Raw genomic sequence first — 25,724 nt, 5'->3', positions numbered from 1 at the left:
ACAAAAACCTACTAACCATTTCCAAGTAGTTGTTCATAACATGTTTATTTATGGTACTGCCATATTGTACCAGATTTACAAGTATTTTTACCTGAGAAAGTAACTAACTTCCCCTGGTAATGCAGTGTTTATGGTTTATGATATTTTTGCCTATTGGAATGAGCAATGTTCTGTCAATGGGTGTCACTTGAAAATAGGCACACAAGAATTATGACAACATTACTATCACTGCATCTTGATTCCTACTTTTCATTTCTGTGCGGGTATAATAGCTGGTGTGTGTATGCTGCCCAATAACCAACTCTGTTTTGAAGCGTCCAGATAAGGCACTGAAACTGAATTAGACTTAAGTGAGTCAGCCATTTTGGCTCCCTCTCCTTGTGGTTTCAGGGCCAACCAGTTATGGACAACTCTGATCAGGTGCGTCTTTGAGGGGGGAAGTAAGGCTGCTGCTCGCTTGGCTCAGCCAGACTTTTCTTTGGCTTAAGCTTACAGGTGTGCTGTGGTCTGAGTTGGTCTGCACTGCTTTATATTTCTCTGTTGCCCACTTAGAATGAAAGCATTGTGATAAATGCCATTAACCAACCAAACTAAAGCTATAAAGCCATCACCATACTGTAAGTCACATGTCTGTTATCCTTTTTCATTAGTTTGAACTTATTCAAATCTTAGTATAGATTAATACAGCGCAACTTTTGAAGGTGTCATAAGAGTCAGGTGAATCTTTTGACTTCAATTCTAAAAAAGGGAGAGAAAGAACGTAATTTTGTTTCTGGGTATAATTTGTTATGCTAAAAAGCAATGTATTCTTATTTCCTCTAGTTAACTGAGCTCTAGTTAAATAGTTCAGGGATCTGTGTATGGCCCTATAATTGACTGGAGGGTTTACCCACTTGGGGTTGCCCATGACCATATTTATAGGAAAAGCAATATATGATAAATGAATGTACGATTGAATTGCTAAAGCAATTAGTTTTTTGTAGATCTTAGACTGTGGTAAAAAAAAAAAAAAAAAAACTACTCATAACTAAAATTCTTATGTGTCCTTGCTAAGCTGAACAAGTTCTTCTGTGAAGCATGTGTAAGTTGATAAGTCATGATGTGGATGATCAGCATGGAGTTGACCTACTTTTTGACATTGTTGAGTGTCACAGCTTTACTATGGATGCATATAGGTATCATAATTCAAATTAAAATGCAATAGCTGAATGCTTTTTCCTTTTCAGAATGTGGCAACTCATAGCTAGAATAATAAATAAACCAAACTGCTTTTTCACAATCTTCTCCCAGGCTGCTCTTTCTCTGACTTAATCCAAAGTAAAAAGCAAAATACATTTAAGGTCGAATTTTCAAAACATACCATGGCAAATTTCTATCAGAAATGTTAGATTTTAAAAATTAAAATGCATTAGCAGAATGCTTTTTCATTTTCAAAATGTGATGGCATACTACTTTTCATAACTAAAATGATTAATAAGTAATTCAAACAGCATTTTCATTTTCTGTCCCACCCTGCAAAAAAGGTATCAAAAATCAATTTGGATTGACAATTGGCATTGACATCAGTGGCAGACCCTCTTCGCGGTTTGTTTGGACACTAGAATACAGCACACACACAGCTGTTTACCTGCTTTCTGATCACTGATACTTGTTGGCATGGCACACCCAAAAACTGTCATGGGAATCTCACAATTGAGGAACCTGAGAGAAATGCAGACAACTTATCAATGTGGCACAAAATTTGGGTCATAACCAAAATGGGTAATAAGTAGTCCAAACTGCAATTAAATTTTTCCTTTTTCCAGACTGCTCATTCTGTGACTTAATCCAAATTAAGGTTTAATTTTCAAAACATGCACTGGCAAATTATCAAAGGAGATTTCAAATTTGAAATGAAAATGCATTAGCAGAATGCTATCTTAAGCAGCTTCATTAATAATAGTGTCTATTTGGGCAGACTCTAGGGCAGAGACTCTCGGTTATCTGCTCAACTCGGTCAATCTGATTCAGAGGGTTGTTTTCCTGTTCCTCAATTATGAGATTTATGTGATAGTGTTAGGAAGTGCCATGATAACAGGTATCAGCAATCAGCTAGCATATAAACAGATGCGTGTGTTGTAGTCTAGTGCCCAAACAAGGATTGCCCCACCCCTCCTGGCATTGTGAATGCAAATTGATTTTTGACACCTTTTCTTGGGTTGGGACAGAAAATGAAAATGCAATTTGAATTACTCATTACTGTTAAGAATCAAAATATGCTGCCACATTCTGAAAATGAAAAATAATTTCTGCTATCGATTTTAATTTTAAGATTTGATGTTTTGATTGCCACCAGGGGTTGCAGTGATGAAGATGTTGAGGTTCTTTTTGAAAGTGACCAGGATGGATAGGATCAGGAATGAGTCTATCAGAGGAACAGCACAAGTTAGATGTTTTGGTGAGAGAGGTCAGAGAAGCCAGACGGAAACGGTTCGGTCATGTACAGAGGAGGGATAGTGAATATATTGGTAGACAAATGCTGGAATTGGAGCTGCCAGGCAAGGGATCTCGAGGAAGACCCAAAGAGAAGATTTAAGGACATAGTGAGAGAGGATATGAAGACAGTTGGTGTGAGAGAGGAGGATTCAGAGAATAGGGTTAGATGGAGAAAGTTAATTCACTGTGGCGACCCCTGAAGGGAAAAGCCAAAAGAAGAAGAAGAAGAAGCCGAGGATATTTAGAAAATTTTATCTTAAGGTACCCTGTTCTTTAATTTGTATTAAGTCACAGAGAGAACAGTCTTAGAAAATGAAAATGAAAATGCTGTTTGGATTACTTATTATTCATTTTAATCAGTCAAATATGTCAAATATGTCAAATATGCTGCCACATTCTAAAAATGATAAAGACATTTACTAATGCATTTTAATTTGAATTGTGATACCTATATGTTTCCATATGTTTGATTGGGTTTCTAATGAGAAATTATAAATATAAGTATACATATTACTACTTGTGAGATTTCGTTGCACATAGATGTGTGTTCATAAATGGCAGTTTCCTAAAGCTTTCCATATTGCCATATGAAGAGATTGCTTTCCCTTCAAATATTCTACAAATCAGAGCAATTGTGGCTAAGCTGGTAGAGCGGGTGTCCCTCCAATTGAAATATAGGTGCTCTGTTTCTCAGCTCCTCTTGTCTGCATGCTGAAGTGTACTTTGGCAAGACTGACATTTTCTTAAACGTATGTATTGAAACTCCAGTGTATCCACACAGGCAGCAGATGGTTCTGTCTTCTTAACAGGATGGCTTAATTTACATTAAGCAAGAACAGACTTAATTAGAAAAGTCTACTTTTGGGCCATTACCTAAGTCTACTCCTGCCAACTGGCCCATTTGGCAATACAGGAAATTGCCATGGCCATGGGTGCCATGGCCTGCAGGGGGCACTACAACTTCTGGAAATTCACCTTCAGTACAATTACATTAAAACAAATTACTATGAATTCTTAGAAAAGGAAACCTGTCATTGATTCCCAATGCCCAATTACTATAAATGCAAATCATCATACAAATAAGTCCCCCGTCATTCTCCTCCTGATATCTGGGGTACTTAGGGGTATTTATATTATATTTAATTTTTTTTGTATTTGTTTGGAATTTGTCAAGTATTTGAAATTGGCTTAAAAATTTAAGGCAATGATTAAAAAAAAGGCTATTATTGAGGGGTGTGCCTTATATAGTCTTGTCTACGTCGCCACAGTTGATAGAGCCTGTTCTGTAGCACAAATCCCTGCAGTCAGAAACATCACACACCCTCATTTCATACGTCGAGCATGTCCCCTGTACACATCAGTGAATGTCAGTAACAGGGGGAAACAGCAACAATAAATACAAAAGCAAGTACCGTATTTTCCGTACGACAAGGCACACCAGATTATAAGGCGCTCCTTAAATGAATGGCCTATTTTAGAAAATGTTTCATATATAAGGCACGCCACATTATAAGGCACATAGAGTAGAAGCTACAGTAGTGGCTGGGGTTACGTTATTTATCGACTACATGGAGCTGCGCTAAAGGGAATGTCAACAAAACAGTTAGATAAGTCAGTCAAAATTTATTAATAGAATATAAACGAACGTTCTGACAACTCCGTTCACTCCCAAAACCAGTTAGTGCATTCACAATACGGTACCGTACGTATTCTTACCGGTATTTGCGCCACCTTTGTTGAAAACAATGTATGTCCAACTTAATTTGTCACAGTTCAAAGCGTTCCATAAAACAAAAGCACCAAGAAGGACCACCTCTAAATTCATTGATGTTAAGTTTGCATGCTAGCACTGTTGCCTTTATTCGAATAGTGACGCTGATGACATCTCTACTTTCTGCTCTCTGTTCAACAGAGATATAAGGCGCACTGTCGGTTTTTGAGAAGATTAAAGGCTTTTAGGTGTGCCCTATAGTGCGGAAAATACAATATACCTTACACACCCCTAAACCCAGTAATTATCATTAGACTGTATAGTAATGTCTGTGATATTTCTCAGGTAACAAGATTTGATAACAATATAGTAATATGTGACACAATAGCTGTTTCAGGCACGTTTCATAGAGATTGTTTGGCTACTTTTTTATTTGTCCTTAGGCAAACTGACATTTTTTTTTTCTTTTGCTCATTGACAGATTATTGATCTTCCTTGCCTAAAAAGGCTGTACTGTTTCTGATTTTAATTAATTTCAATGAGAACTACTCTCACAAGAAAGATTTAACAGCGCTTATCCCAACAACACTAATCTTTTCCTCAAAACAAGTCGGTCATGTACAGTACATTTCCTTTGTGTTATGATGAGTACAGGTCTATAAGTAAGTATTTTAAGACTAAAAGTGTCATGGCAATTCTTCAGTTTGCCTGACCTCAAGTTTGTGTAAAAACTCACCAGTTTCTAAGGAGTTATTCATTTCTACTAGATCATTTCATTGCATTTTATAACCACACCATAACTGGATAGGTCCAGTATCTATCAGTTTGACATGTAACCATCTATGGCCACAAGATGTCATATAAATGAAATATCAACAAGATTATTTGGAGCTGTGTTGCAGCAATATAAACTTTTACACCAAATCATCAAGGTTATGTCAGCTTAACATTGACCTAGTCTTGAATACAAGCTCAGTAAATCTGTTGGTGGGCCTATAAAAGCCCTCAGAACGATTTACAAAGAGCAGTGGGAATAAAAAAAACAAAACATAGCAAACTCTATACCGTTCATAAGTGGAAGACTTCTTATTGGTTTGGCTCATGCAATTTTTCATTAATGAAATGGCTTAGAACAGCATGCAGCTTTCAAATTTCCAATTGAAGTAGTTTGGATACTTATTGTATGTGGGGTAGCTATCAAAACTTTTTTTTTTTTCCTACCAGGTCTGATGCATGTCCAAAATATTTTATACATGCACCCTCACATTTTTGAGTACTATATATTTGGTTAAAAAATAAATTAATACATATTAGATAGGATATGAAGTGTTTATCAAGACTAACTAAAAAAAACATTCTACCATGAAGTTTCTTTCAGATTCACCTTTTTGTAAGCAATAAGATTTCAAACTAAGATGGTATTTTAAGACTGAGGACCTGCTGAGTCCAAAGGAAAAAAAAAAGTTTTTTTCCACATTAAATGTCATTTTAAGGTGTTTGTCTTAAACATCTTGCCCTTTCTTTAATGACTGCAGAAAGCAAGACTGGGCCCAGCTAAAAAGGCCATCACTGAGACGGACAGTAGTGGTTCCACCCAGCTGTTGTCCAACAGTTTGGATCAGGTCAAACTCAGTGATTTCTCCTTCTTGGCTGTGCTTGGAAAGGGCAGCTTTGGCAAGGTTGGTTTAGATTTTTCTCCTGCTGAAGAAAAGCATCCCTTAGTTGTAAGCACCTATAATGGAAAACATGAGATCCAAAAATGTGTTCTGAATGTTAAGGTCATAACTCATTTTATCTGTCTTGATGGAAGGTCATGCTGGCAGAAATGAAGACCACTGAAGAGCTTTATGCAATAAAGATCCTAAAGAAAGATGTAATTATCCAGGATGATGATGTGGAATGCACCATGGTGGAGAAGAGAGTCCTGGCCCAGCAGGAAAAGCCCTCCTTTTTAACACAGCTGCACTCGTGCTTTCAAACGGTGGTAGGTTAGATTCTTTGGATGCAATTTATCATACACACTGCCCAGGAAAAAGATGTGAGGGGCTTTTAAGTTAATTTAAAAAGATAAGTTATAAGATTGTGAAAGGACCCTTGGATGTGTATGTTTTGGACAGTTAAAACACAGAAAGGTAAAAAGAAACAAACTAATTAAAGGTTTAGATTTGGTAGATTGCATTTGCCTCCATATAAGAGTTATGACCAAACTGGAAGGAAAAAAAAGGCAAAGACAGAGAGTACACCCAGGTAATTGTGTTTTTACAAATGCGCACAAAAAATATATTGCGGGGGGTCTTTTTACTGATAAGGCAGGACAAACTTTGTCTCAAAGTTTGGACATTGCCGAGGTAGAGGTATTTTCATTAATAGCCAGATGCTTCATGAACATATTTGCCTGTGCCCGATGTATTGTATGCTGTTGAAGTCTACCTCAATATTTTTCTTTTTCTTATTCTGACATTCTTTTTTAATCATCAGTCTCAAAAATTGATATGAAGGGAAAAAAATTGAAATTGTATTTAAAATTCAAAGACTAAAAATGGGACACTTTTAGTAGGCAGATTCAACTACAGATCAACTACAGACTATAAGATCATAATTTAATGATATCAATATTTTCAAAGTCTAAACAGATTTTTCATATTCATCTTTTCTTGAGCCTGAATCATCATTAATCCTTCTCTTCTTTTAACCCTTTTTTCCCCTGTGTGACCACAGGATCGGCTTTATTTTGTCATGGAGTATGTGAATGGCGGAGATCTTATGTACCATATCCAGCAAGTTGGCAAGTTCAAAGAACCTCAAGCAGTGTAAGATGGGTCATGATTGATGCAAAGTATTTTGTAATCATACTAAAAATGTTGTTTTGTATATTTCTTGATGATTCATTACACTATGTATTGTTCAGGTGTTCTTTACAGTTGCATATTTTATTTACTTGTGAATGTGATATTTGGCACACTTGTAGGTTCTATGCAGCAGAGATCGCCATTGGCCTCTTCTTCCTTCACAGTAAAGGTATTATCTACAGGTGAGTATTAACATTTTAAAACACTTTGTTCATATTTAGAGATAATCTAAATTAAAGATATTTTAAGTATATAGAAATAAATTGTATTTGTTCTTAAATTTACTGTACTTGTGAACCATCCTTAGAAGGAGTGGTACCTGACACTAAGGTTGGTACTTTTCTTCACTGAGGTTGTAAATCTGTAAACTTCCTCAGAGATCTGAAGTTGGACAATGTTATGCTTGATTGTGAAGGACACATTAAGATTGCTGACTTTGGCATGTGCAAAGAGAACATATCCGAAGGAATGACCACGCGCACCTTCTGTGGCACCCCAGACTACATAGCACCAGAGGTAAGACTTAACCGGGAGCCTGCCTACATACACAAGTATGGTGCATCAGGTTATTCCTGTCACTGTCAGGCCTAAGTCGTGTCAACTTTGTGTTCTAGATTTAGTTCACTGACACATACACAGAACACATACACAGATGTAAAGGGAAATCCTTTTGAATGATGTTATCTGCAGTGTTCGACAGGTGCTAGTTCTACAGAAAAGTTAATGTTCTCCAATTCATCTTTGTAATTTAAAAGAAGGGTATTTGATTGAGCACTACTATTTTTTTCCACAATTAATCAGCATTTTAGAGTTCTCTTGTCCTTGGGGGTGATAGTGAAAATAATAATAGTAATGATAATAATAATAATAATAATTATTATTATTATTCATCCCTCATAAAATGCAGCCTCAGGGCGGCACTGGCCCGTGCCTCTCCAAACCTGCCTTGGGGGGACACGGAGCAGTGTCTCCCTGTGCCGGTCCCAAGCCCATATAAATGCAGAGGGTTGCGTCAGGAAGGGCATCCGGCGTAAAACTTTTGCCAAAACCAAATATGCGAGACAACCAAAACTATACCATACCGGATCGGTCGCGGACCGGGTTAACAACGACCGCCATTGGTACTGATGACCTACAGGGTACTAATGGAAATTGGGCTACTGTGGGTCGAAGAACAAGAACAAGAAGAAGAGGAGAAGTGCGTGTTCGGAAACAGAGAGACAGGAGGAAAGGAAAGAGTCTGGGACTGAGAGTAGGGACTTTGAATGTTGGGACTATGACAGGAAAAGGTAGAGAGTTGGTCGACATGATGCAGAGAAGGAAGGTGGATATACTGTGTGTCCAGGAGACCAGGTGGAAAGGTAGTAAGGCTAGAAGCTTAGGAGCAGGCTTTAAATTGTACTATTATGGTACTGACAAGAAGAGAAATGGAGTAGGAGTTATCTTGAAGGAGGAGTTTGTTAGGAACGTCCTAGAGGTGAAAAGAATGTCAGATAGACTTATGAGTCTGAAACTGGAAATTGAAGGTGTGACGCTCAATGTTGTTAGCGGCTATGCCCCACAGGTGGGATGTGAATCTGAGGAGTAGGAGAAGTTCTGGAATGAGTTAGATGAAGTGATGCAGAATATTCCCAGAAATGAGAGAGTGGTCATTGGTGCAGACTTCAATGGGCATGTTGGTGAAGGCAATAGAGGGGATGGAGAAGTGATGGGCAGATTTGGTATCCAGGATAGGAATGCAGAGGGACAGATGGTGGTAGATTTTGCAAAAAGGATGGAAATGGCTGTAGTGAATACCTTTTTCCAGAAAAAACAGGAACATAGGGTAACTTATAAAAGCGGAGGTAGGAGCACGCAGGTAGACTACATCTTGTATAGACGGGGTAACCTGAAAGAGATCAGTGACTGCAAAGTAGTTGTAGGTGAGAGTGTAGCCAGACAGCATAGGATGGTGGTTTGTAGGATGACTCTGGTGACAAGGAAGATGAAGAGGACAAAGGCAGAGCAGAGGACAAAATGCTGGAAGCTGAAAAGGGAGGAGTGTTGCATGGTTTTCAGGGAGGAGTTGAGAAAGGCTCTGGGTGGTCAGGGAGAGCTTCCAGATGATTGGACAACAACAGCTAGTGTTATCAGGGAGACAGGTAGAAGAGTACTTGGTGTGTCATCTGGAAGGAAAGTAGATAAGGAGACTTGGTGGTGGAATGAGGAAGTGCAGGAGTGTATACAGAGAAAGCCTTTAGCGAAGAAGAAGTGGGATACTGAGAGGACTGAAGAGAACAGACAGGAGTTCAGGGAGATGCGGCGAAAGGTAAAGATAGAGGTAGCAAAGGCAAAACAAAGGGCTTATGATGACTTGTATGCTCGGTTGGATAGTAAGGAGGGTGAGAATGATCTATACAGGTTGGCGAAATAGAGAGATAAAGATGGAAAGGATGTAAAACAGGTCCGGGTGATTAAGGACAGAGAGGGAAATGTATTGACAGATGCTAGAAGAGTGACGGGAAGATGGAAAGAGTACTTTGAAGAGCTGATGAATGTGGAAAATGAAAGCGAGGCAAGGGTAGAAGAGGTGATTATTGTAGACCACAAAGTAGCAAAAATTAGGAAAAGTGAAGTGAGGAAGGCATTGAAGAGGATGAAGAGTGGAAAAGCAGTTGGTCTTGATGATATACCTGTGGAGGTGTGGAAGTGTCTAGGAGAGGCAGCGGTAGATTTTCTGACTAGATTATTCAACAGGATCTTAGAGAGTGAGAAGATGCCTGAAGGATGGAGACAAAGTGTGATGGTGCCTATTTTTAAGAATAAAGGGGATGTGCAGAATTGTGGCAACTACAGAGGGATAAAGTTGATGAGCCATACAATGAAGTTATGGGAAAGAGTAGTGGAAACTAGACTGAGAGCAGAAGTCAGCATTTGTGAACAGCAGTATGGCTTCATGCCTAGAAAGAGTACTACAGATGCAGTATTTGCGTTGAGAATGCTAATAGAAAAGTACAGAGAAGGCCAGAGGGAGCTGCATTGCGTTTTCGTTGACCTAGAAAAAGCATATGACAGGGTGCCAAGAGAGGAGCTCTGGTATTGTATGAGGAAGTCTGGAGTGGCAGAGAAGTATGTTAGACTGGTGCAGGACATGTATGCTAGCTGTGAGACACTGGTACGGTGTGCTGTAGGGGTAACAGAGAAGTTCAAGGTGGAGGTGGGACTCCATCAGGGATCAGCTCTGAGCCCCTTCTTGTTCGCAATGGTGATGGATAGGCTGACAGATGAGGTTAGACAGGAATCCCCATGGACCATGATGTTTGCGGATGACATTATGATCTGTAGTGAGAGCAGACAACGGGTAGAGGAAAATCTAGAGAGGTGGAGGTATGCTCTGGAAAGGAGAGGAATGAAAGTTAGTCGCAGCAAGACAGAATATATGTGTGTGAACGAGAGGAACTCGGGTGGAGCGGTGAGGCTACAGGGAGTGGAGATCAAGAAGCTGGAGGATTTCAGGTACTTAGGGTCAATAGTCCAGAGCAACGGAGTGTGCGGAAAAGAGGTGAAGAGACGGGTCCAAGCAGGTTGGAATGGGTGGAGAAAAGTGTCAGGGGTACTATGTGATATAAGACTATTGGCCAGAATAAAAGGAAAGGTGTACAAGACAGTGGTGAGACCAGCGATGATGTTTGGACTAGAAACTGTTCCAATGACCAAAAGACAGCAGACAGAACTAGAGGTTGCAGAGATGAAGATGTTGAGGTTCTCTTTGGGAGTGACCAGGATGGATAGGATCAGGAATGAGTCTATCAGAGGGGACGGCACATGTTCGATGTTTTGGAGAGAAGGTCAGAGAAGCCAGACTGAGATAGTTCGGTCATGTACAGAGAAGAGATAGTGAATATATTGGTAGACGGATGCTGGAATTGGAGCTGCCAGGCAATAGGTCTCGAGGAAGACCAAAGAGAAGATTTATGGACGTAGTGAGAGAGGAACATACAGAGAATAGGGTTAGATGGAGAAAGTTGACTCGCTGTGGCGACCCCTGATGGGAAAAGCCGAAAGAAGAAGAAGAAGATTCATCCCTCATAAATCCATTGGGGAAATCTGTTCTCTGCAATTAACCCATCATGGATGAACCATGAGCAGTAGGCATGCCAACCACCAGCGCCAGTTTGTTAGTACTGTTAGGTGGGATGTGAGCTAGAGAAGAAAAATTCTGAAGTGAGTTAGGTGATGTGATAAAGGATATCTCCGAGGGTGAGAGTAGTGAACGGCGCATTTTTCACTGGACATGTAGTTGCAATAGCGGTGATGAAGATGGACAGGTTTAGTGTCTAGTATAAGGACCCAGTGAGACACATGCTGTTTGAGTTTGCAAAACTGTGGATGACACTGGTGTTAGAGATGTCCTGTTGGATGGGAATTGAGTTTTTTTTTTGGGTGGGGTTGGAACGGGGAATGGCCACAAGGCACCTCCATTGCGGCCTTGCTTCATTGGGTGTTTTGTCCTTTTATCCCAATACACCCTCAGCCAAGGCTGGCTGATTGGACCTGGGTACGTGTTGCCTTGGAGGCACCACAAGGTCATTTAGCCACCCATATTGTCTGCTTCTGCTTCAGCCTGTGACTACTTCTTTCGACTGTAGTCTCAAGCTCCTTGATTGTCTTCTGTTAGGCTTGTCCTTGGATTCCTATCTTCTTTAGTAGCCTTGCTGTGCAACTAGTTACAAAGCCTCTAAAGCCCACTTCCACTGGACGCATACGTATATCTTCGATCCCCAGTCTTCTGCTTTGGCACCCAAGTTTGCATAGTGCATGTTGCAGCTTGTTCATCTCAAGTACAAAAGACATTGTTTTCAATGAAGGCGGCGAAAATACTGCTAAGAGCTACCGGTACGTACGGTACGTATTGTGAATGCACTAACTTTTTTGGGAGTGAACGGAGTTGTTAGAATGTTGGTTTGTATTCTATTAATAAAGTTTGACTGACTTATCTGACTGTTTTGTTGACATTCCCTTTAGCACAGCTCCATTTAGTAGATGCATAACGCAACCCCAGCTACTAATGTAGCTTCTATTCTATGCGCCTTATAATGCGATGCGCCTTATATATGAACATTTTTTTAAATAGGCCATTTATTGAAGGTGCGCCTCATAATCCGGTGCGCCTTATAGTGCGGAAAATACGGTAGGTATTAGCAATAGCAGTTATCAATGATAGTTATTCGTTATCAAAGTTCTTGGGATATCACTAATGGTACCAACCTAAGCTGGAAATTAACTGAGTGCAACATAGTCTCAAGACATAGGTATTTATCTAAAATCCCAATATTTAACAATGATGATATTATAGGTTAATAAGGCGTAGTTTCAAGCACAGACCCTGTCACACCCTGTCTTGTCACAACATTCACAAAACAAATACTAAGAAACTCCCCAAAATATATTAAAATGTATTTGACAATCCGAAATGCAGGTGTGTGTGTGTGTGTGTGTGTGTGTGTGTGTGTGCGTGTGTGCGTGCGTGCCAGCGTGCCAAAATGCCAGTGGTTGTAGTCTGTAGGGGGCCACCTGGTGCTACCATGTGACTGACACCGCAGGGCACAATGGTATGAATGGAATACAAATAGAAAATGTCGCGTGTAAAAATTATCTGGAAATGCATTGTGTTGGTAAACACAAAAAACACACATTTGTTAATTGGAACTAAGGCCTCAACCTCTTTTGTTCAGCACATGGTAGTTGAATACAGAAATAAGTTGGGTTAATAGCAATACATTTATGTTAAAGTCTATAATTGAGGCACAACATAACAGAAAAATGAAGGAAAAAATTATATTGGGCTGTTCAAAAAGATAGCAGTGCCTGCATTTTCATTACAAACTCAAATATCTATTAATAAACTGGAAAAAGCATTAAGATTAAGAACTCCTGTGAGTCACTAAACTAAGATTAGTCCTATAACCACTATTTTTGAGAGCTGCTTCACATCTGTGCAGCATGAAGTCGACCAACTTCGGCACATGTTAACAGGTTGTCCAGGCCAGAATGATTTGACAACCTTCCACAATTCCTCTGCATTTCTTGGTTTTGCCTCAGAAACAGCATTTTTGATGTCATCCCACAATTTTTCTATTTGATTAAGGTCCTGGGAGTGGGCTGTCCATTCCATAACCTTAATCTTATTTGTCTGGAACCGAGATGCTGCTCGCTTCCTGGTGTGTTTGGGGGTCTTCTGACAAACTGTCTGCATCCCTTGGACCCAAAAAGAACAATCTTATGTAGCAATAACTACAAATACCAGAATCAAGCCAGAACTAGATTCAGAGGAAGAGCAATTAAAATGGTTAAAAGATAGAGACACCACAGATCAACAGTTAGTTTAAATGCCAACTTGTTTATCAAAAATAATTTAAGTAATTAGATATAGTAGTAATTACTTATTGGTACCATATAGACATTTACACAGACACAACATTAAGCACACAAAACCATTTGCATAGACATACAAATATGAGTTTCAGTTTCAACCCTTGTTTCCCTTTAAGTAAAGAAACAAGTGTGAATTTCTTATTCTTCCATAGATTTAAACTTACTTAGTTTCAGTATCTAGTACTGAGCTCTGTTTAAATTCCGTTTTCAGTCTTTGCCCATCATAGCTTCTTATTCAGTTCATACTTTTAAATGTTTAAGCAGTAGTATTTTTCTTTAGCAAGTTATCTTTCTTTTAAATCAATATAGGCCTATTTTAGTGTAAAGAAGTCCAGTATTGTTATTACCTTCCTAATAGTTGGTTATTTCAACTATTGTAACCATTGCGTTACATTAAGCATCTTCATTAACCCAATAGGAAATGAACACCTTCAATAACAATTCAGATTCACAGGTCAACATATTCAAGATATGCCATATAAAATAAAACATAAAGTGATATACAGTTCTGCAGTTATCAAAATCTTGCTACTCAATCAGTCATTTAGCAAGTAAATGTGAGTTAGCAAGTGAAAGCAAAGGTATTTCATCTTACGACCGCGTTTAGAGCCACTCTCGGTAGACAGTTGGAAAAACGACTTAATTGGCTTTGCAGTTCAAAATCCACGTTCCCCGAACGCAAGGAGAACAGAAGAGTAGGAAGGTTCTCCTACCGATGTCACATAGTGTCGAGTTGATGCTCTTATCGTGGGTGGCTTGCCATCAGGCATTCAAGTCCGTGCGTAGGATGCATGGACTTCAACAGTTCCACAAGAATCATTTACTATAATTCACTCCAGCTTTTATCAATTTCTTTGTGGGAAAACCACACATGTTTATTTACGTATGGAAAAAATGTATGAATATGATGTTTTGTTGGATATAGCTTTGTGAAGTAGATTCATTATATGTTAGTTAGATAGCAATAGCCCACCTGTTGCCTAACAATATGTAACCTCATTAATTATGTGACATGAAGGATCTGCTGCTGTATATCTGTTTTTCTAAGATTCTCATGATGCATTGTTCTGTTACATTAGAAAGGTAAGAAATATCCTTTTTCTTACCACATTAGTGTGGGGGTATATATCTGAAACCAAGTTCAGGGCTGTTGTTGTTTCCAGTCACCAATCAGATTTAGAGTTGTCCAGATTCCCATGATAGGGAAGAGTTAAATAGTTTTATACTGGATATAAGCCATGTTTTCTGTTAACCAAGCAAAGTTAAAAAACAGATGAAGGAAGTAAGGTTCTCTCACCTGTCCTCTGATTGTTGCCAAAGAGTTATGAAAAATCTTGGACAGGGTCTTTGGATATTTTGCATTTTTGGACTTTGGTTGAATGCAATTTGAAAAACCTAAATGAATCTGTAAGGAATAATGGATAATTCAGTTAAAATTTTAATTGTGAATTAGAACAAGATGAATGAACATCAGACATCTACATAGCAAGTTTCATTGAATAACTTGTTTATTACCTTAACTCTCAATATGTAGTTGCACCACTTATTATATTTACAAATTCATGAGAGGGTTCAAGGAAAAGTGAAAATTTTGTCCAAAAGTTTTGCAGTGAAATTTATCCCCTTCCCAAATGTACATTGTAAGAATTTTAACATTAACCTTCTCCAGGCAGATGTTGCAGATTTGCGACAGCCAAATATCAGATTTTTCCTGCAACTACAACTTAATTTGAGCCTGAGAGGGTTAAACTATTTTCAGTAACTTCAGGGATTAGTAGCCCCCATACAAATTAACAAATCCAATATTATCTAAGTTGATATTAATTGCCAAAGTAAAGTCATTGCTTCCCCTTCAAATATTGCAGCAATACCCACTAAATACTCTTCACAGAAAGAGACACAAGAATGGAATAAACATTTTATACATTGTTGCTTGGTAGATATACATCAGACAAGATGTGAATTTTAGTTGGTTTGTATTTGTGCACTGATTTTGGGGTTCTTTTGGTTTGTGTTTTACAGTAAATTTTTTTGGGGACTGATGGACTTTACTTAAGCAGCAGTTTAAAATATGACAGATTTACATGCTAAAACTGCTAAACTGCTATGCTATGCACTGCTTGCAGTTATGCACATGTAGACTAGTTGGGTAAGTCCCATGCATCCTCCAGAACCCGCAGAGGGTGCAGAGCTGGTCCACTGTTTCACGACTAGGTCGAAAATTCCACTGCCCTGATGAATCTGAGGTTCAAGTATCTGATGGGCCATCATCTCCTGGCCCCCTGAACAAGGGAGGCTGTGTAGTACGATCCCCTGGAGTCCCTTGTGATCCCTATCTCTTTTAAAGAAGGGGGACCATCAACAAAACACAAAGCATCCCCACCCAGATTCCGAAAAAGAGTGGGCACCCTGAGCTGCTATTCAGTGCATAGGCTCAAACAACCGTGACAACCAAAATCACCCCTCCCCCAGGCGGATGGAGGCTACCCTCTCATCTACTGAGGTGAACCCAGTTGATCCTCTTTTGTTCCTTTGTTGCTAATAGAGCATCTACTTTTCTTGTTGTCACAGTCACGATAATTTTCTATATTTGTCATATTTTCTATCTACTTGCGCCTTGTATCTCTCTCTTAATAGCAGTCACTTCTCTCTTTGCACCAAATTGACCATCTATGAAATAAGCCCACTTGATGTTTGCTGTTGTTTGATTTTTCTTTTTAATTTCCCTACTTCAGTTTGCTTATTGGGAATCAGACCTACAAATGTAATTACCTCAATGACAAACATCACAACTCAAAATTTTCATCACCCACTGTATGTGATATTGTAGTATTTAATTTAATCGGTCAAGTCATTCCCTTCCTCCACAGATCATTGCTTATCAGCCATATGGGCGGTCTGTAGACTGGTGGGCATATGGAGTGCTGCTGTATGAAATGTTGGCAGGACAAGTAAGTAACACATGCACAAATCAGTGTCTGTGTGTTATTTTCCTTTCAGGGGGTTATTATTCCTTTTTGAAAATGATGTATTACATAATAAAATAAAACAAACTTTCCTGTTTGTTTTGTTTCATTATGTAATACATCAAATTTCTCCACTTGCATCAAATATTAAACTGCTTCTAACTAAAAAGAGGCTTACTTTTGAAGCTTACTCATGAATTTCCATTACAGAAATGCAGGTAAGAGATTTGGTGTTTTTTTTCAAATCTGCATCAATGCCTATTCAAGTACATGAAGTCTACTGCCATCAAAATATTTAAAGTACCGTAGGTTGGTGTGCGTCTCTCAGTTTACAATGACCAAAATCAAGAATAAAATAATAAAATTTGGTTTGATAGTATGGATTGGTTTTCACTTTATTCTACAGCCAAAGGATAGTACAGTAGATGCCTCAGTCAAATATTCAATCTATTGAGAAAGATTTCAGCAACAAGAAGAAAGTACATATTTGGTAATTATGGTTTGCAGAGCAGTGGACAATATCAACATTTACCAACATTTCTATTGAGTCAGTAGTGTTCATATATCAATTCTGTTTTAATGCTGAAATTCTAATTCCTTTTTCGTCCCAACTAAACATTACATTATACTGAAGATGATATATAGGTACTCAGGTTCTTAAACCTGTGTTGGATTGCAGTGTTCTCAGAAAATTGTTAATAATTTTCATATACTAAATTGAAATTGTTCTATTGCAATCCTTAAAGTGTACATCTTAATTTTAAATCTATGAATGATGGAAGTTATTGAGTATATATATGAAGGCTGAGATGTGTCCTTTCATTGTTTTTGTATGGAATCAGATTGTGCAGCCCATGAGGCAGGATCTATTACAGACTGGAGGGGCTACAGGAAATGATAGATCATTTACATTAGCAGCGTAAAAATACAGACATTATGGTAACACCAGTGGAGGCGGAAAAATCTACATCATCTGATGTAGTTTCCTTGCAAGGTTCTCGAAAATGTTAATATTATCATTGTGATTTGTTCATAAGTTTTACTGTGTTTGTCACTTTTTGCTATTATATACAACCTTATACGTCTTATATGTCAAGTCTCCTATGATTTCTTTTCCCAAATTTCAGTTATATTGATTTAACAAAGGCCAGTTTTGAACATGGCCTAATTCTGTCCATTGTGGTCAGTAGAGAAAGCAAAAATGTGATACAGAAGTAGACAGTACCTGGTGCCATATAAATTAAAAATTTGTTACATTGAATTGGACATAAAATCTCAAACTCTTAATAATATGTCCTTCTGTTCCCAGCCTCCTTTTGATGGAGAGGATGAAGATGAGCTGTTCCAGTCCATTATGGAGCACAACGTGTCTTACCCAAAGTCCATGTCCAAAGAGGCGGTCTCCATTTGCAAAGCGGTATGTCAAAGTCCTTTCTCAAAATTCTCAAAAATAAGTTCGAACCAAGTGCGAATGCCAGGATAAACCCATTTTTACAGTAAAGGCCTTATTTGTTCACAGGAAAACAGAAATCTAATCTAATATAGTTAAATTTAAAAGTGATTTATTTTGAAATAGTTTGGGGCTTTTCTATTTCTTTCGTATCCTCCATCTCATTCCTTATCACCTAAACTCACTGAATGTTGCAACTAAAAAATGTATACAGATTGCTAAGGCATGAATATACTGTATGCTGCAATTTCACCAATAAACAATAATTCAGAATAATCATAAATCAGATTAGCTGTATTATAACACTGTTCTATATGACCTCTTTTTATGACCTCAAAGGTCATCTACCATTTGGATATTTGAGTTTGTTCTGGGGTTGGCTTAAATCCATGGTCCAACTATGGAATATGGATGTTGAGCATCCATTTAATGGATACATAGGGTTTTAAAACAGTCTGACCCGGCCAAAACATTCAAAAGCCAATCAAAGAGGAAAAAGAAAAAAATCTTTACAGAGATTAAAGAAAATTAAGTTATTATGAGTCATACAAACACAAGTTTGCATGTAGTGTATAACATTGAAGTTCAAGAAACCACATCCTGTCACCCAAGTTTTTGCCGATAAATTCTCCCACTTAGAAAACAAACCATCATAACTTAGACCTGCCTCCAACCCATTCAGAAACTCGCCACAGGTCATTAGAACTGAAAAAGCCTCTCAGATGAGGTTGAGAATCGTAAAGTTAAAAAAATCAAGTCCAGTTGCCACAAGATGATTTTAACAAGAATTCAATACATACTTCATTTGAACTGAAGAAGCCTCTTATGTGAGAGATGAAACATCAACAACTCCAGCTGCTCCAAAAAGATACTTTTTCATACTTTCCTTTTTCAGTTAGAACACTAAAAAAGTCTCGGTATCTCTGGGTTTATCCCTCACAGTTGATGACCAAGCACCCATCTAAGCGTTTGGGCTGTGGCCCAGAGGGAGAGCGGGACATTAGAGAACATGCCTTCTTCAGACGTATTGACTGGGAACGACTTCAGAAAAGGGAGATACAGCCACCCTTCAAGCCAAGAATGGTTAGTTCTGCAAATTTTTTTTTATTGTGCTTTGTATCCCTTTCTATGTTGATTTGTTGCATCTTCCTGAGATGTAAGAGGTTTGCTGCCAACCAAAGGTTTTTCTCTTTAATTGTGTTAAATTATAACTATTAATTCAAGGTTAAAAACAGAAATGTAGTAATGATGGATTGAAGTTCATGTTGAAATACTGTAATAAAGGCATTGTGCGCTGTTCTACTCCAACCTAACACGGGGCAGCATTTGTGGTGCAGGGAATGGAGCTAGAATTAGTTATCAATGATGATTCTTAGTTATCAATCAAGGTTCTTGTAATATCACAAACTCAATAATGATTCCAAGGTTAATAAGGCGTAAGTTCGAGCACTGACTCACAGCCTTGTGACAGTATTCGCACCTAAAATATCCAGCCTTGGGGGGCTCGGGTCAGTGTCTCTCAGCCAGTCCCAAGTCTCGATAAATGCGGAAGGTTGCATTAGAAAGGGCATCCCATGTAATATTTGTGCCAAAACCAAATATGCAAATCAAACCTAAGACTTGCATACCGAATCGGTTGAGGCCCTGGTTAACAGGGACAGCCATTGATGCTGATAATCTACAGGGTACGAGTGGAAATACGGCTACTGTGGGTCGAAGAAGAAGAGGAGGAAGGCGTGTTCGGAAGCAGAGAGAGAAGAGGAAAGGCAAGAGTCTGGGACTGAGTAGGGACTTTGAGTTTTGGGACTATGACATGAAAAGGTAGAGAGTTGGTTGACATGATGCAGAAAAGGAAGGTGGATATAATGTGTGTCCAGGAGACCAGGTGGAAAGGGAGTAAGGCTAGAACCTTAGGAGCATGTTTTAAGTTGCTCCATCATGTACTGACAGGAAGACAAAAGGAGTAGGAGTAATCTTGAAGGAGGAGTTTGTTAGGAATTTTCTGGAGGTGAAAAGAATGTCAGATAGATTCAGAGTCTGAAACTGGAAATTGAAGGTGTGATGCTCAATGTTGTTAGTGGCTATGGTGAGATGTGAGTTAGAGGAGGAGAACTTCTGGAATGAGTTAGATGAGGTGATGCAGAATATCCCCAGAGACGAGAGAGTGGTAATTGGTGCTGAATTCTATGGGCATTTTGGTGCAGGTTATAGAGGTGATGAAGAAGTGATGGGCAGGTTTGGTATCCAGGATACAAAGATGGTGGTAGATTTTGCAAAAAGGATGGAAATGGCGGTAGTGAACACCTTTTTCTAGAAAAAACAGGAAGGTAAGGTTACTTATAAGCGTGGCGTTAGGAGCACGCAAGTAGACTACATCTTGTATAGACGGGGTAACCTGGAAGAGGTCAGTGACTGCAACGCAGTGGTAGACAAAATTGTAGCCAGACAGCATAGGATAGTGGTTTGTAAGATGACTCTGGTGACAATGTAGATCAAGAGGACAAAGGCAAAGCAGAGGACAAAGTGATGGAAGCTGAAAAGGATGAGTGTTGTATGGTTTTGAGGAGGAATTGAGAGCTCTGGGTGGTCAAGGAGAGCTTCCAGATGACTGGGCAACTACAGCAAATGTGATCAGGGAGACGTGCAGGAGAGTACTTGGTGTGTCATTTGGAAGGTAAGTAGATAAGGAGATTTGGTGGTGGAGGAAGTGTAGGACTATATTCAAAGAAAGCAGTTAGCAAAGAAGTGGGACATTAAGGGGGCTAAAGAGAACAGACAGGAGTACAGGGAGATACAACGTAAGGTAAAGATGGAGGTAGCAAAGGCAAAACAGAGGGTGTACGATGACTTTTATGCTCGGTTGGACAGTAATGAGGGAGAGAATGATTTATACGGGTTTGCAAAACAGAGAGACAGAGATGGAAAGGATGTACAGCAGATCCAGGTAATTCAGCATAGAAAGGAAAATGTATTGACAGATGCGAGAAGAATGAAGGAAAGATAGAAAGAGTACTTTGAAGAGTTGATGAATGAGGAAAATGAAAGAGGGGGAAGGGTAGAAGAGGTGACTATTGTAAACCACAAAGAAGCACCAATGAGTAAAAGTGAAGTGATAAAGTCATTGAAGTAGCTGAAGACTGGCAGTTGGTCTTAATATATACCTGTGGAGATGTAGAAGTAGGAGAGCCAGCAGTAGATTTCTGGCTGGATTATTCAACAGGATCTTAGAGAATGAGAAGATGCCTGAAGAATGGCTAAGAATAGTGATGGTGCCCATTTTTAAGCATACAAGGTGTGTGCAGAATTGTGGAACTATAGAGGGATAAGGTTGATGAGCCATTCAATTACGTTATGGGAAAGATTAGTAGAAAGTAGACTGAGAGCAGAAGTCAGCATTTGTGAACAACAGTATGGCTTTATGCGTAGAAAGAATGCTACAGATGCAGTATTTCATTTGGGAATGCTAATAGAAAAGTACAGAGAAGGCCAGAGTAAGCTGCATTGTGTTTTTGTAGACCTAGAAAAAGCACATGACAGGGTGTCAAGAGAGGAGTTCTGGTACTATATGAGGAAGTCTGGCGTGGCAGAGAAGGATGTTAGCTTTGAGACAGTGGTACAGTGCGCTGTAGGGGTAACAGAAGTTCAAGGTGGAGGTGGGACTCCATAAGGGATCAGCTCTGAGCCCCTTCTTTTCTGCAGTGGTTATTGACAGGTAGACAGATGAGGTCCGACAGGAATCTCCATGGACCATGATGTTTGCAGATGACATTGTGATCTGCAGTGAGAGCAGAGAACAGGTTGAGGAAAATCTTGAGAGGTGGAGGTATGCTCTGGAAAGGAGAGGAATGAATGTTAGTCCCAGCAAGACAGAATGTACAGTACATGCGTGAATGAGAGGAACCCGGTTGGAATGGTGAGAATACAGGGAGTGGAGATAGAGAAGTTGGAGGACTTCAGGTACTTGAGGTCAACAGTCCAGAGCAATGGAGAATGTGGGAAAGAGGTAAAGAAACGGATTTAAGCAGGTTAGAAAAGGTAGAGAAAAGTGTCAGGATACTATGCGATAGAAGACTATCAGCCAGACAGTGAATATATTGGTAGACAGATGCTGGAATTGGAGCTGCCAGGCAGGCGGTCTAGAGGAAGACCAAAGAGAAGATTTATGGATGTAGTGAGAGAGGATATAAAGTTAGCTAGTGTGAGAGAGGAAGATACAGAGAATAGGGTTGGATGGAGAAGCTTGATTCGCTGTGGCGATACCGAAAGGGAAAAGATGATAAGAAGTACTTTAAAGACCGTGAGCATAAAACACAATCTTCTTCTTCTTTTTTCGGCTTTTCCCGACAGGGGTCGCCACAGCGAGTCAACTTTCTCCATCTAACCCTATTCTCTGTATCTTCCTCTCTCACACCAACTACCTTCATATCCTCTCTCACTACGTCCATAAATCTTCTCTTTGGTCTTCCTCCAGACCTCTTGCCTGGCAACTCCAGTTCCAGCATCCGTCTACCAATATATTCACTATCTCTTCTCTGTACATGACCGAACCATCTCAGTCTGGCTTCTCTGACCTTCTCTCCAAAACATCTTCCATGTGCCGTCCCCTCTGATAGACTCATTCCTGATCCTCTCCATCCTGGTCACTCCCAAAGAGAACCTCAACATCTTCATCTCTGCAACCTCTAGTTCTGCCTGCTGTCTTTTGGTCATTGTAACAGTTTCTAGTACAAACATCATCGCTGGTCTCACCACTGTCTTGTACACCTTTCCTTTTATTCTGGCTGAAAGTCTTCTATCACATAGTACCCCTGACACTTTTCTCCACCCATTCCAACCTGCTTGGACCCGTCTCTTCACCTCTTTTCCGCACACTCCGTTGCTCTGGACTGTTGACCCTAAGTACCTGAAATCCTCCAGCTTCTTGATCTCCACTCCCTGTAGCCTCACCATTCCACCCGAGTTCCTCTCATTCGCACACATATATTCTGTCTTGCTGCGACTAACTTTCATTCCTCTCCTTTCCAGAGCATACCTCCACCTCTCTAGATTTTCCTCTACCTGTTTTCTGCTCTCACTACAGATCACAATGTCATCCGCAAACATCATGGTCCATGGGGATTCCTGTCTAACCTCATCTGTCAGCCTATCCATCACCATTGCGAACAAGAAGGGGCTCAGAGCTGATCCCTGATGGAGTCCCACCTCCACCTTGAACTTCTCTGTTTCCCCTACAGCACTCCGTACCAGTGTCTCACAGCGAGCATACATGTCCTGCACCAGTCTAACATACTTCTCTGCCACTCCAGACTTCCTCATACAATACCAGAGCTCCTCTCTTGGCACCCTGTCATATGCTTTTTCTAGGTCTACAAAAACGCAATGCAACTCCCTCTGGCCTTCTCTGTACTTTTCTATTAGCATTCTCAACGCAAATACTGCATCTGTAGTACTCTTTCTAGGCATGAAGCCATACTGCTGTTCACAAATGCTGACTTCTACTCTCAGTCTAGTTTCCACTACTCTTTCCCATAACTTCATTGTATGGCTCATCAACTTAATCCCTCTATAGTTGCCACAATTCTGCACATCCCCTTTATTCTTAAAAATAGGCACCCTCACACTTTGTCTCCATTCTTCAGGCATCTTGTCACTCTCTTAAGATCCCGTTGAATAATCTCGTCAGGAAATCTACCGTTGCCTCTCCTTGGCACTTCCACACCTCCACAGGTATATCATCAGGACCAACTGCTTTTCCACTCTTCATCCTCTTCAATGCCTTCCTCACTTCACTTTACTCATTTTTGCTACTTTGTGGTCTACAATAGTCACTTCTTCTACCCTTGCCTCTCTTTCATTTTCCACATTCATCAGCTCTTCAAAGTACTCTTTCCATCTTCCCATCACTCTTCTAGCATCTGTCAATACATTCCCCTCTCTGTCCTTAATCACCCGGACCTGTTGTACATCCTTTCCATCTTTATCTCTCTGTTTCGCCAACCTGTATAGATCATTCTCATCCTCCTTACTATCCAACCGAGCATACAAGTCATCATAAGCCCTTTGTTTGGCCTTTGCTACCTCTATCTTTACCTTTCGCCGTACCTCCGTGAACTCCTGTTTGTTCTCTTCAGTCCTCTCAGTATCTCACTTCTTCTTCGCTAACCGCTTTCTCTGTATACACTCCTGCACTTCCTCATTCCACCACCAAGTCTCCTTATCTGCTTTCCTTCCAGATGACACACCAAGTACTCTTCTACCTGTGTCCCTGATAACACTAGCTGTTGTTGTCCAATCATCTGGAAGCTCACCCTGACCACCCAGACCCTTTCTCAACTCCTCCCTGAAAACCATGCAACACTCCTCCCTTTTCAGCTTCCACCACTTTGTCCTCTGCTCTGCCTTTGTCCTCTTCATCTTCCTTGTCACCAGAGTCATCCTACAAACCACCATCCTATGCTGTCTGGCTACACTCTCACCTACAACTACTTTGCAGTCACTGATCTCTTTCAGGTTACCCCGTCTATACAAGATGTAGTCTACCTGCGTGCTCCTACCTCCCCTCTTACAAGTTACCCTATGTTCCTGTTTTTTCTGGAAAAAGGTATTCACTACAGCCATTTCCATCCTTTTTGCAAAATCTACCACCATCTGTCCCTCTGCATTCCACTCTCTCATTTCTGGGAATAGTCTGCATCACTTCATCTAACTCATTCCAGAACTTCTCCTTCTCTTCAGATTCACATCCCACCTGTGGGGCATAGCCGCTAACAACATTGAGCATCACACCTTCAATTTCCAGTTTGGGACTCATAAGTCTATCTGACATTCTTTTCACCTCTAGGACGTTCCTAACAAACTCCTCCTTCAAGATAACTCCTACTCCATTTCTCCTCTTGTCAGTACCATAATAGTACAATTTAAAGCCTGCTCCTAAGCTTCTAGCCTTACTACCTTTCCACCTGGTCTCCTGGACACACAGTATATCCACCTTCCTTCTCTGCATCATGTCCACCAACTCTCTACCTTTTCCTGTCATAGTCCCAATATTCAAAGTCCCTACTCTCAGTCCCAGACTCTTTCCTTTCCTCCTCTCTCTCTGCTTCCGACCACGCACTCCTCTTCTTGTTCTTGTTCTTGTTCTTGTTCTTCGACCCACAGTAGCCCAATTTCCATTAGTACCCTGTAGGTCATCAGTGCCAATGGCGTCGTTGTTAACCCGGTCCGCAACCGATCCGGTATGGTATAGTTTTGGTTGACTCGCATACTTGGTTTTGGCAAAAGTCTTACGCCGGATGCCCTTCCTGACGCAACCCTCTGCATTTATCCGGGCTTGGGACCGGCACAGGGAGACACTGCTCCATGCCCCCCCAAGGCAGGCTTGGAGAGGCACGGGCCAGTGCCGCCCTGAGGCTGCATAAAACACAATCAAATTATCAAATTAAATCAGAAAAACTAAAAAAAATAAAAGCAGTGAAATACATCGGTTCAAGTCAAATAGTAATGCTTTCTATTTGCTATTTGTAGCGTATGAATAGTATACATTTTTTTGTGTGTATGTGTGTGTGTGTTCTGCCTGAAACAAAAACATTTTGAAGTCCAAGAAATAAAGACATGCGGGGTTGGTTACTTAAAAAACTAACACTGAACGACTATTTCACCCTGTATTAAACGCAGAATACTGACAACAAATGATATTTCAAATCAAAATATGTCGAAGATTCAATCATTTGTTGACTAACTGACGTCAAAAAATTTGTGGCCATTTACACTGATATTTCGAAGGATTTAAAGTCCACTTTGCTGAAACAATCTAACTCAGTAAATTATCGTCAATAAAAAATTTCAGTCCGAATGGGAGT

The 25,724-nt window shown here is 39.9% G+C and overlaps 1 protein-coding gene across 4 annotated transcripts in view; it reads left to right on the top strand.

Moving 5' to 3' along the window:
• Positions 1–25,724, top strand: part of LOC147228647 (protein kinase C alpha type-like) — a 111,337-nt gene that overhangs the window by 72,522 nt on the left and 13,091 nt on the right. For 2 of the 4 annotated variants that reach the window (XM_086156767.1, XM_086156768.1), the window contains exons 9-17: positions 391–420; positions 5,722–5,865; positions 5,997–6,170; positions 6,905–6,996; positions 7,155–7,217; positions 7,413–7,551; positions 16,320–16,400; positions 17,725–17,832; positions 18,808–18,948. In XM_086156767.1, coding sequence (XP_086012893.1) covers positions 391–420; positions 5,722–5,865; positions 5,997–6,170; positions 6,905–6,996; positions 7,155–7,217; positions 7,413–7,551; positions 16,320–16,400; positions 17,725–17,832; positions 18,808–18,948 — 972 coding nt within the window. The remainder of the gene's footprint in view (positions 1–390; positions 421–5,721; positions 5,866–5,996; positions 6,171–6,904; positions 6,997–7,154; positions 7,218–7,412; positions 7,552–16,319; positions 16,401–17,724; positions 17,833–18,807; positions 18,949–25,724) is intronic. The other 2 variants (XM_086156769.1, XM_086156770.1) reach the window with 1 other exon arrangement.

This window comes from Fistularia commersonii, chromosome 12 (assembly GCF_037954325.1).
Source record: "Fistularia commersonii isolate RoL2024-O1a breed Wild chromosome 12, RoL_Fcom_v1.0, whole genome shotgun sequence".
Taxonomy (NCBI): domain Eukaryota; kingdom Metazoa; phylum Chordata; class Actinopteri; order Syngnathiformes; family Fistulariidae; genus Fistularia; species Fistularia commersonii.
This window is presented reverse-complemented; position numbering and strand designations above follow the sequence as displayed.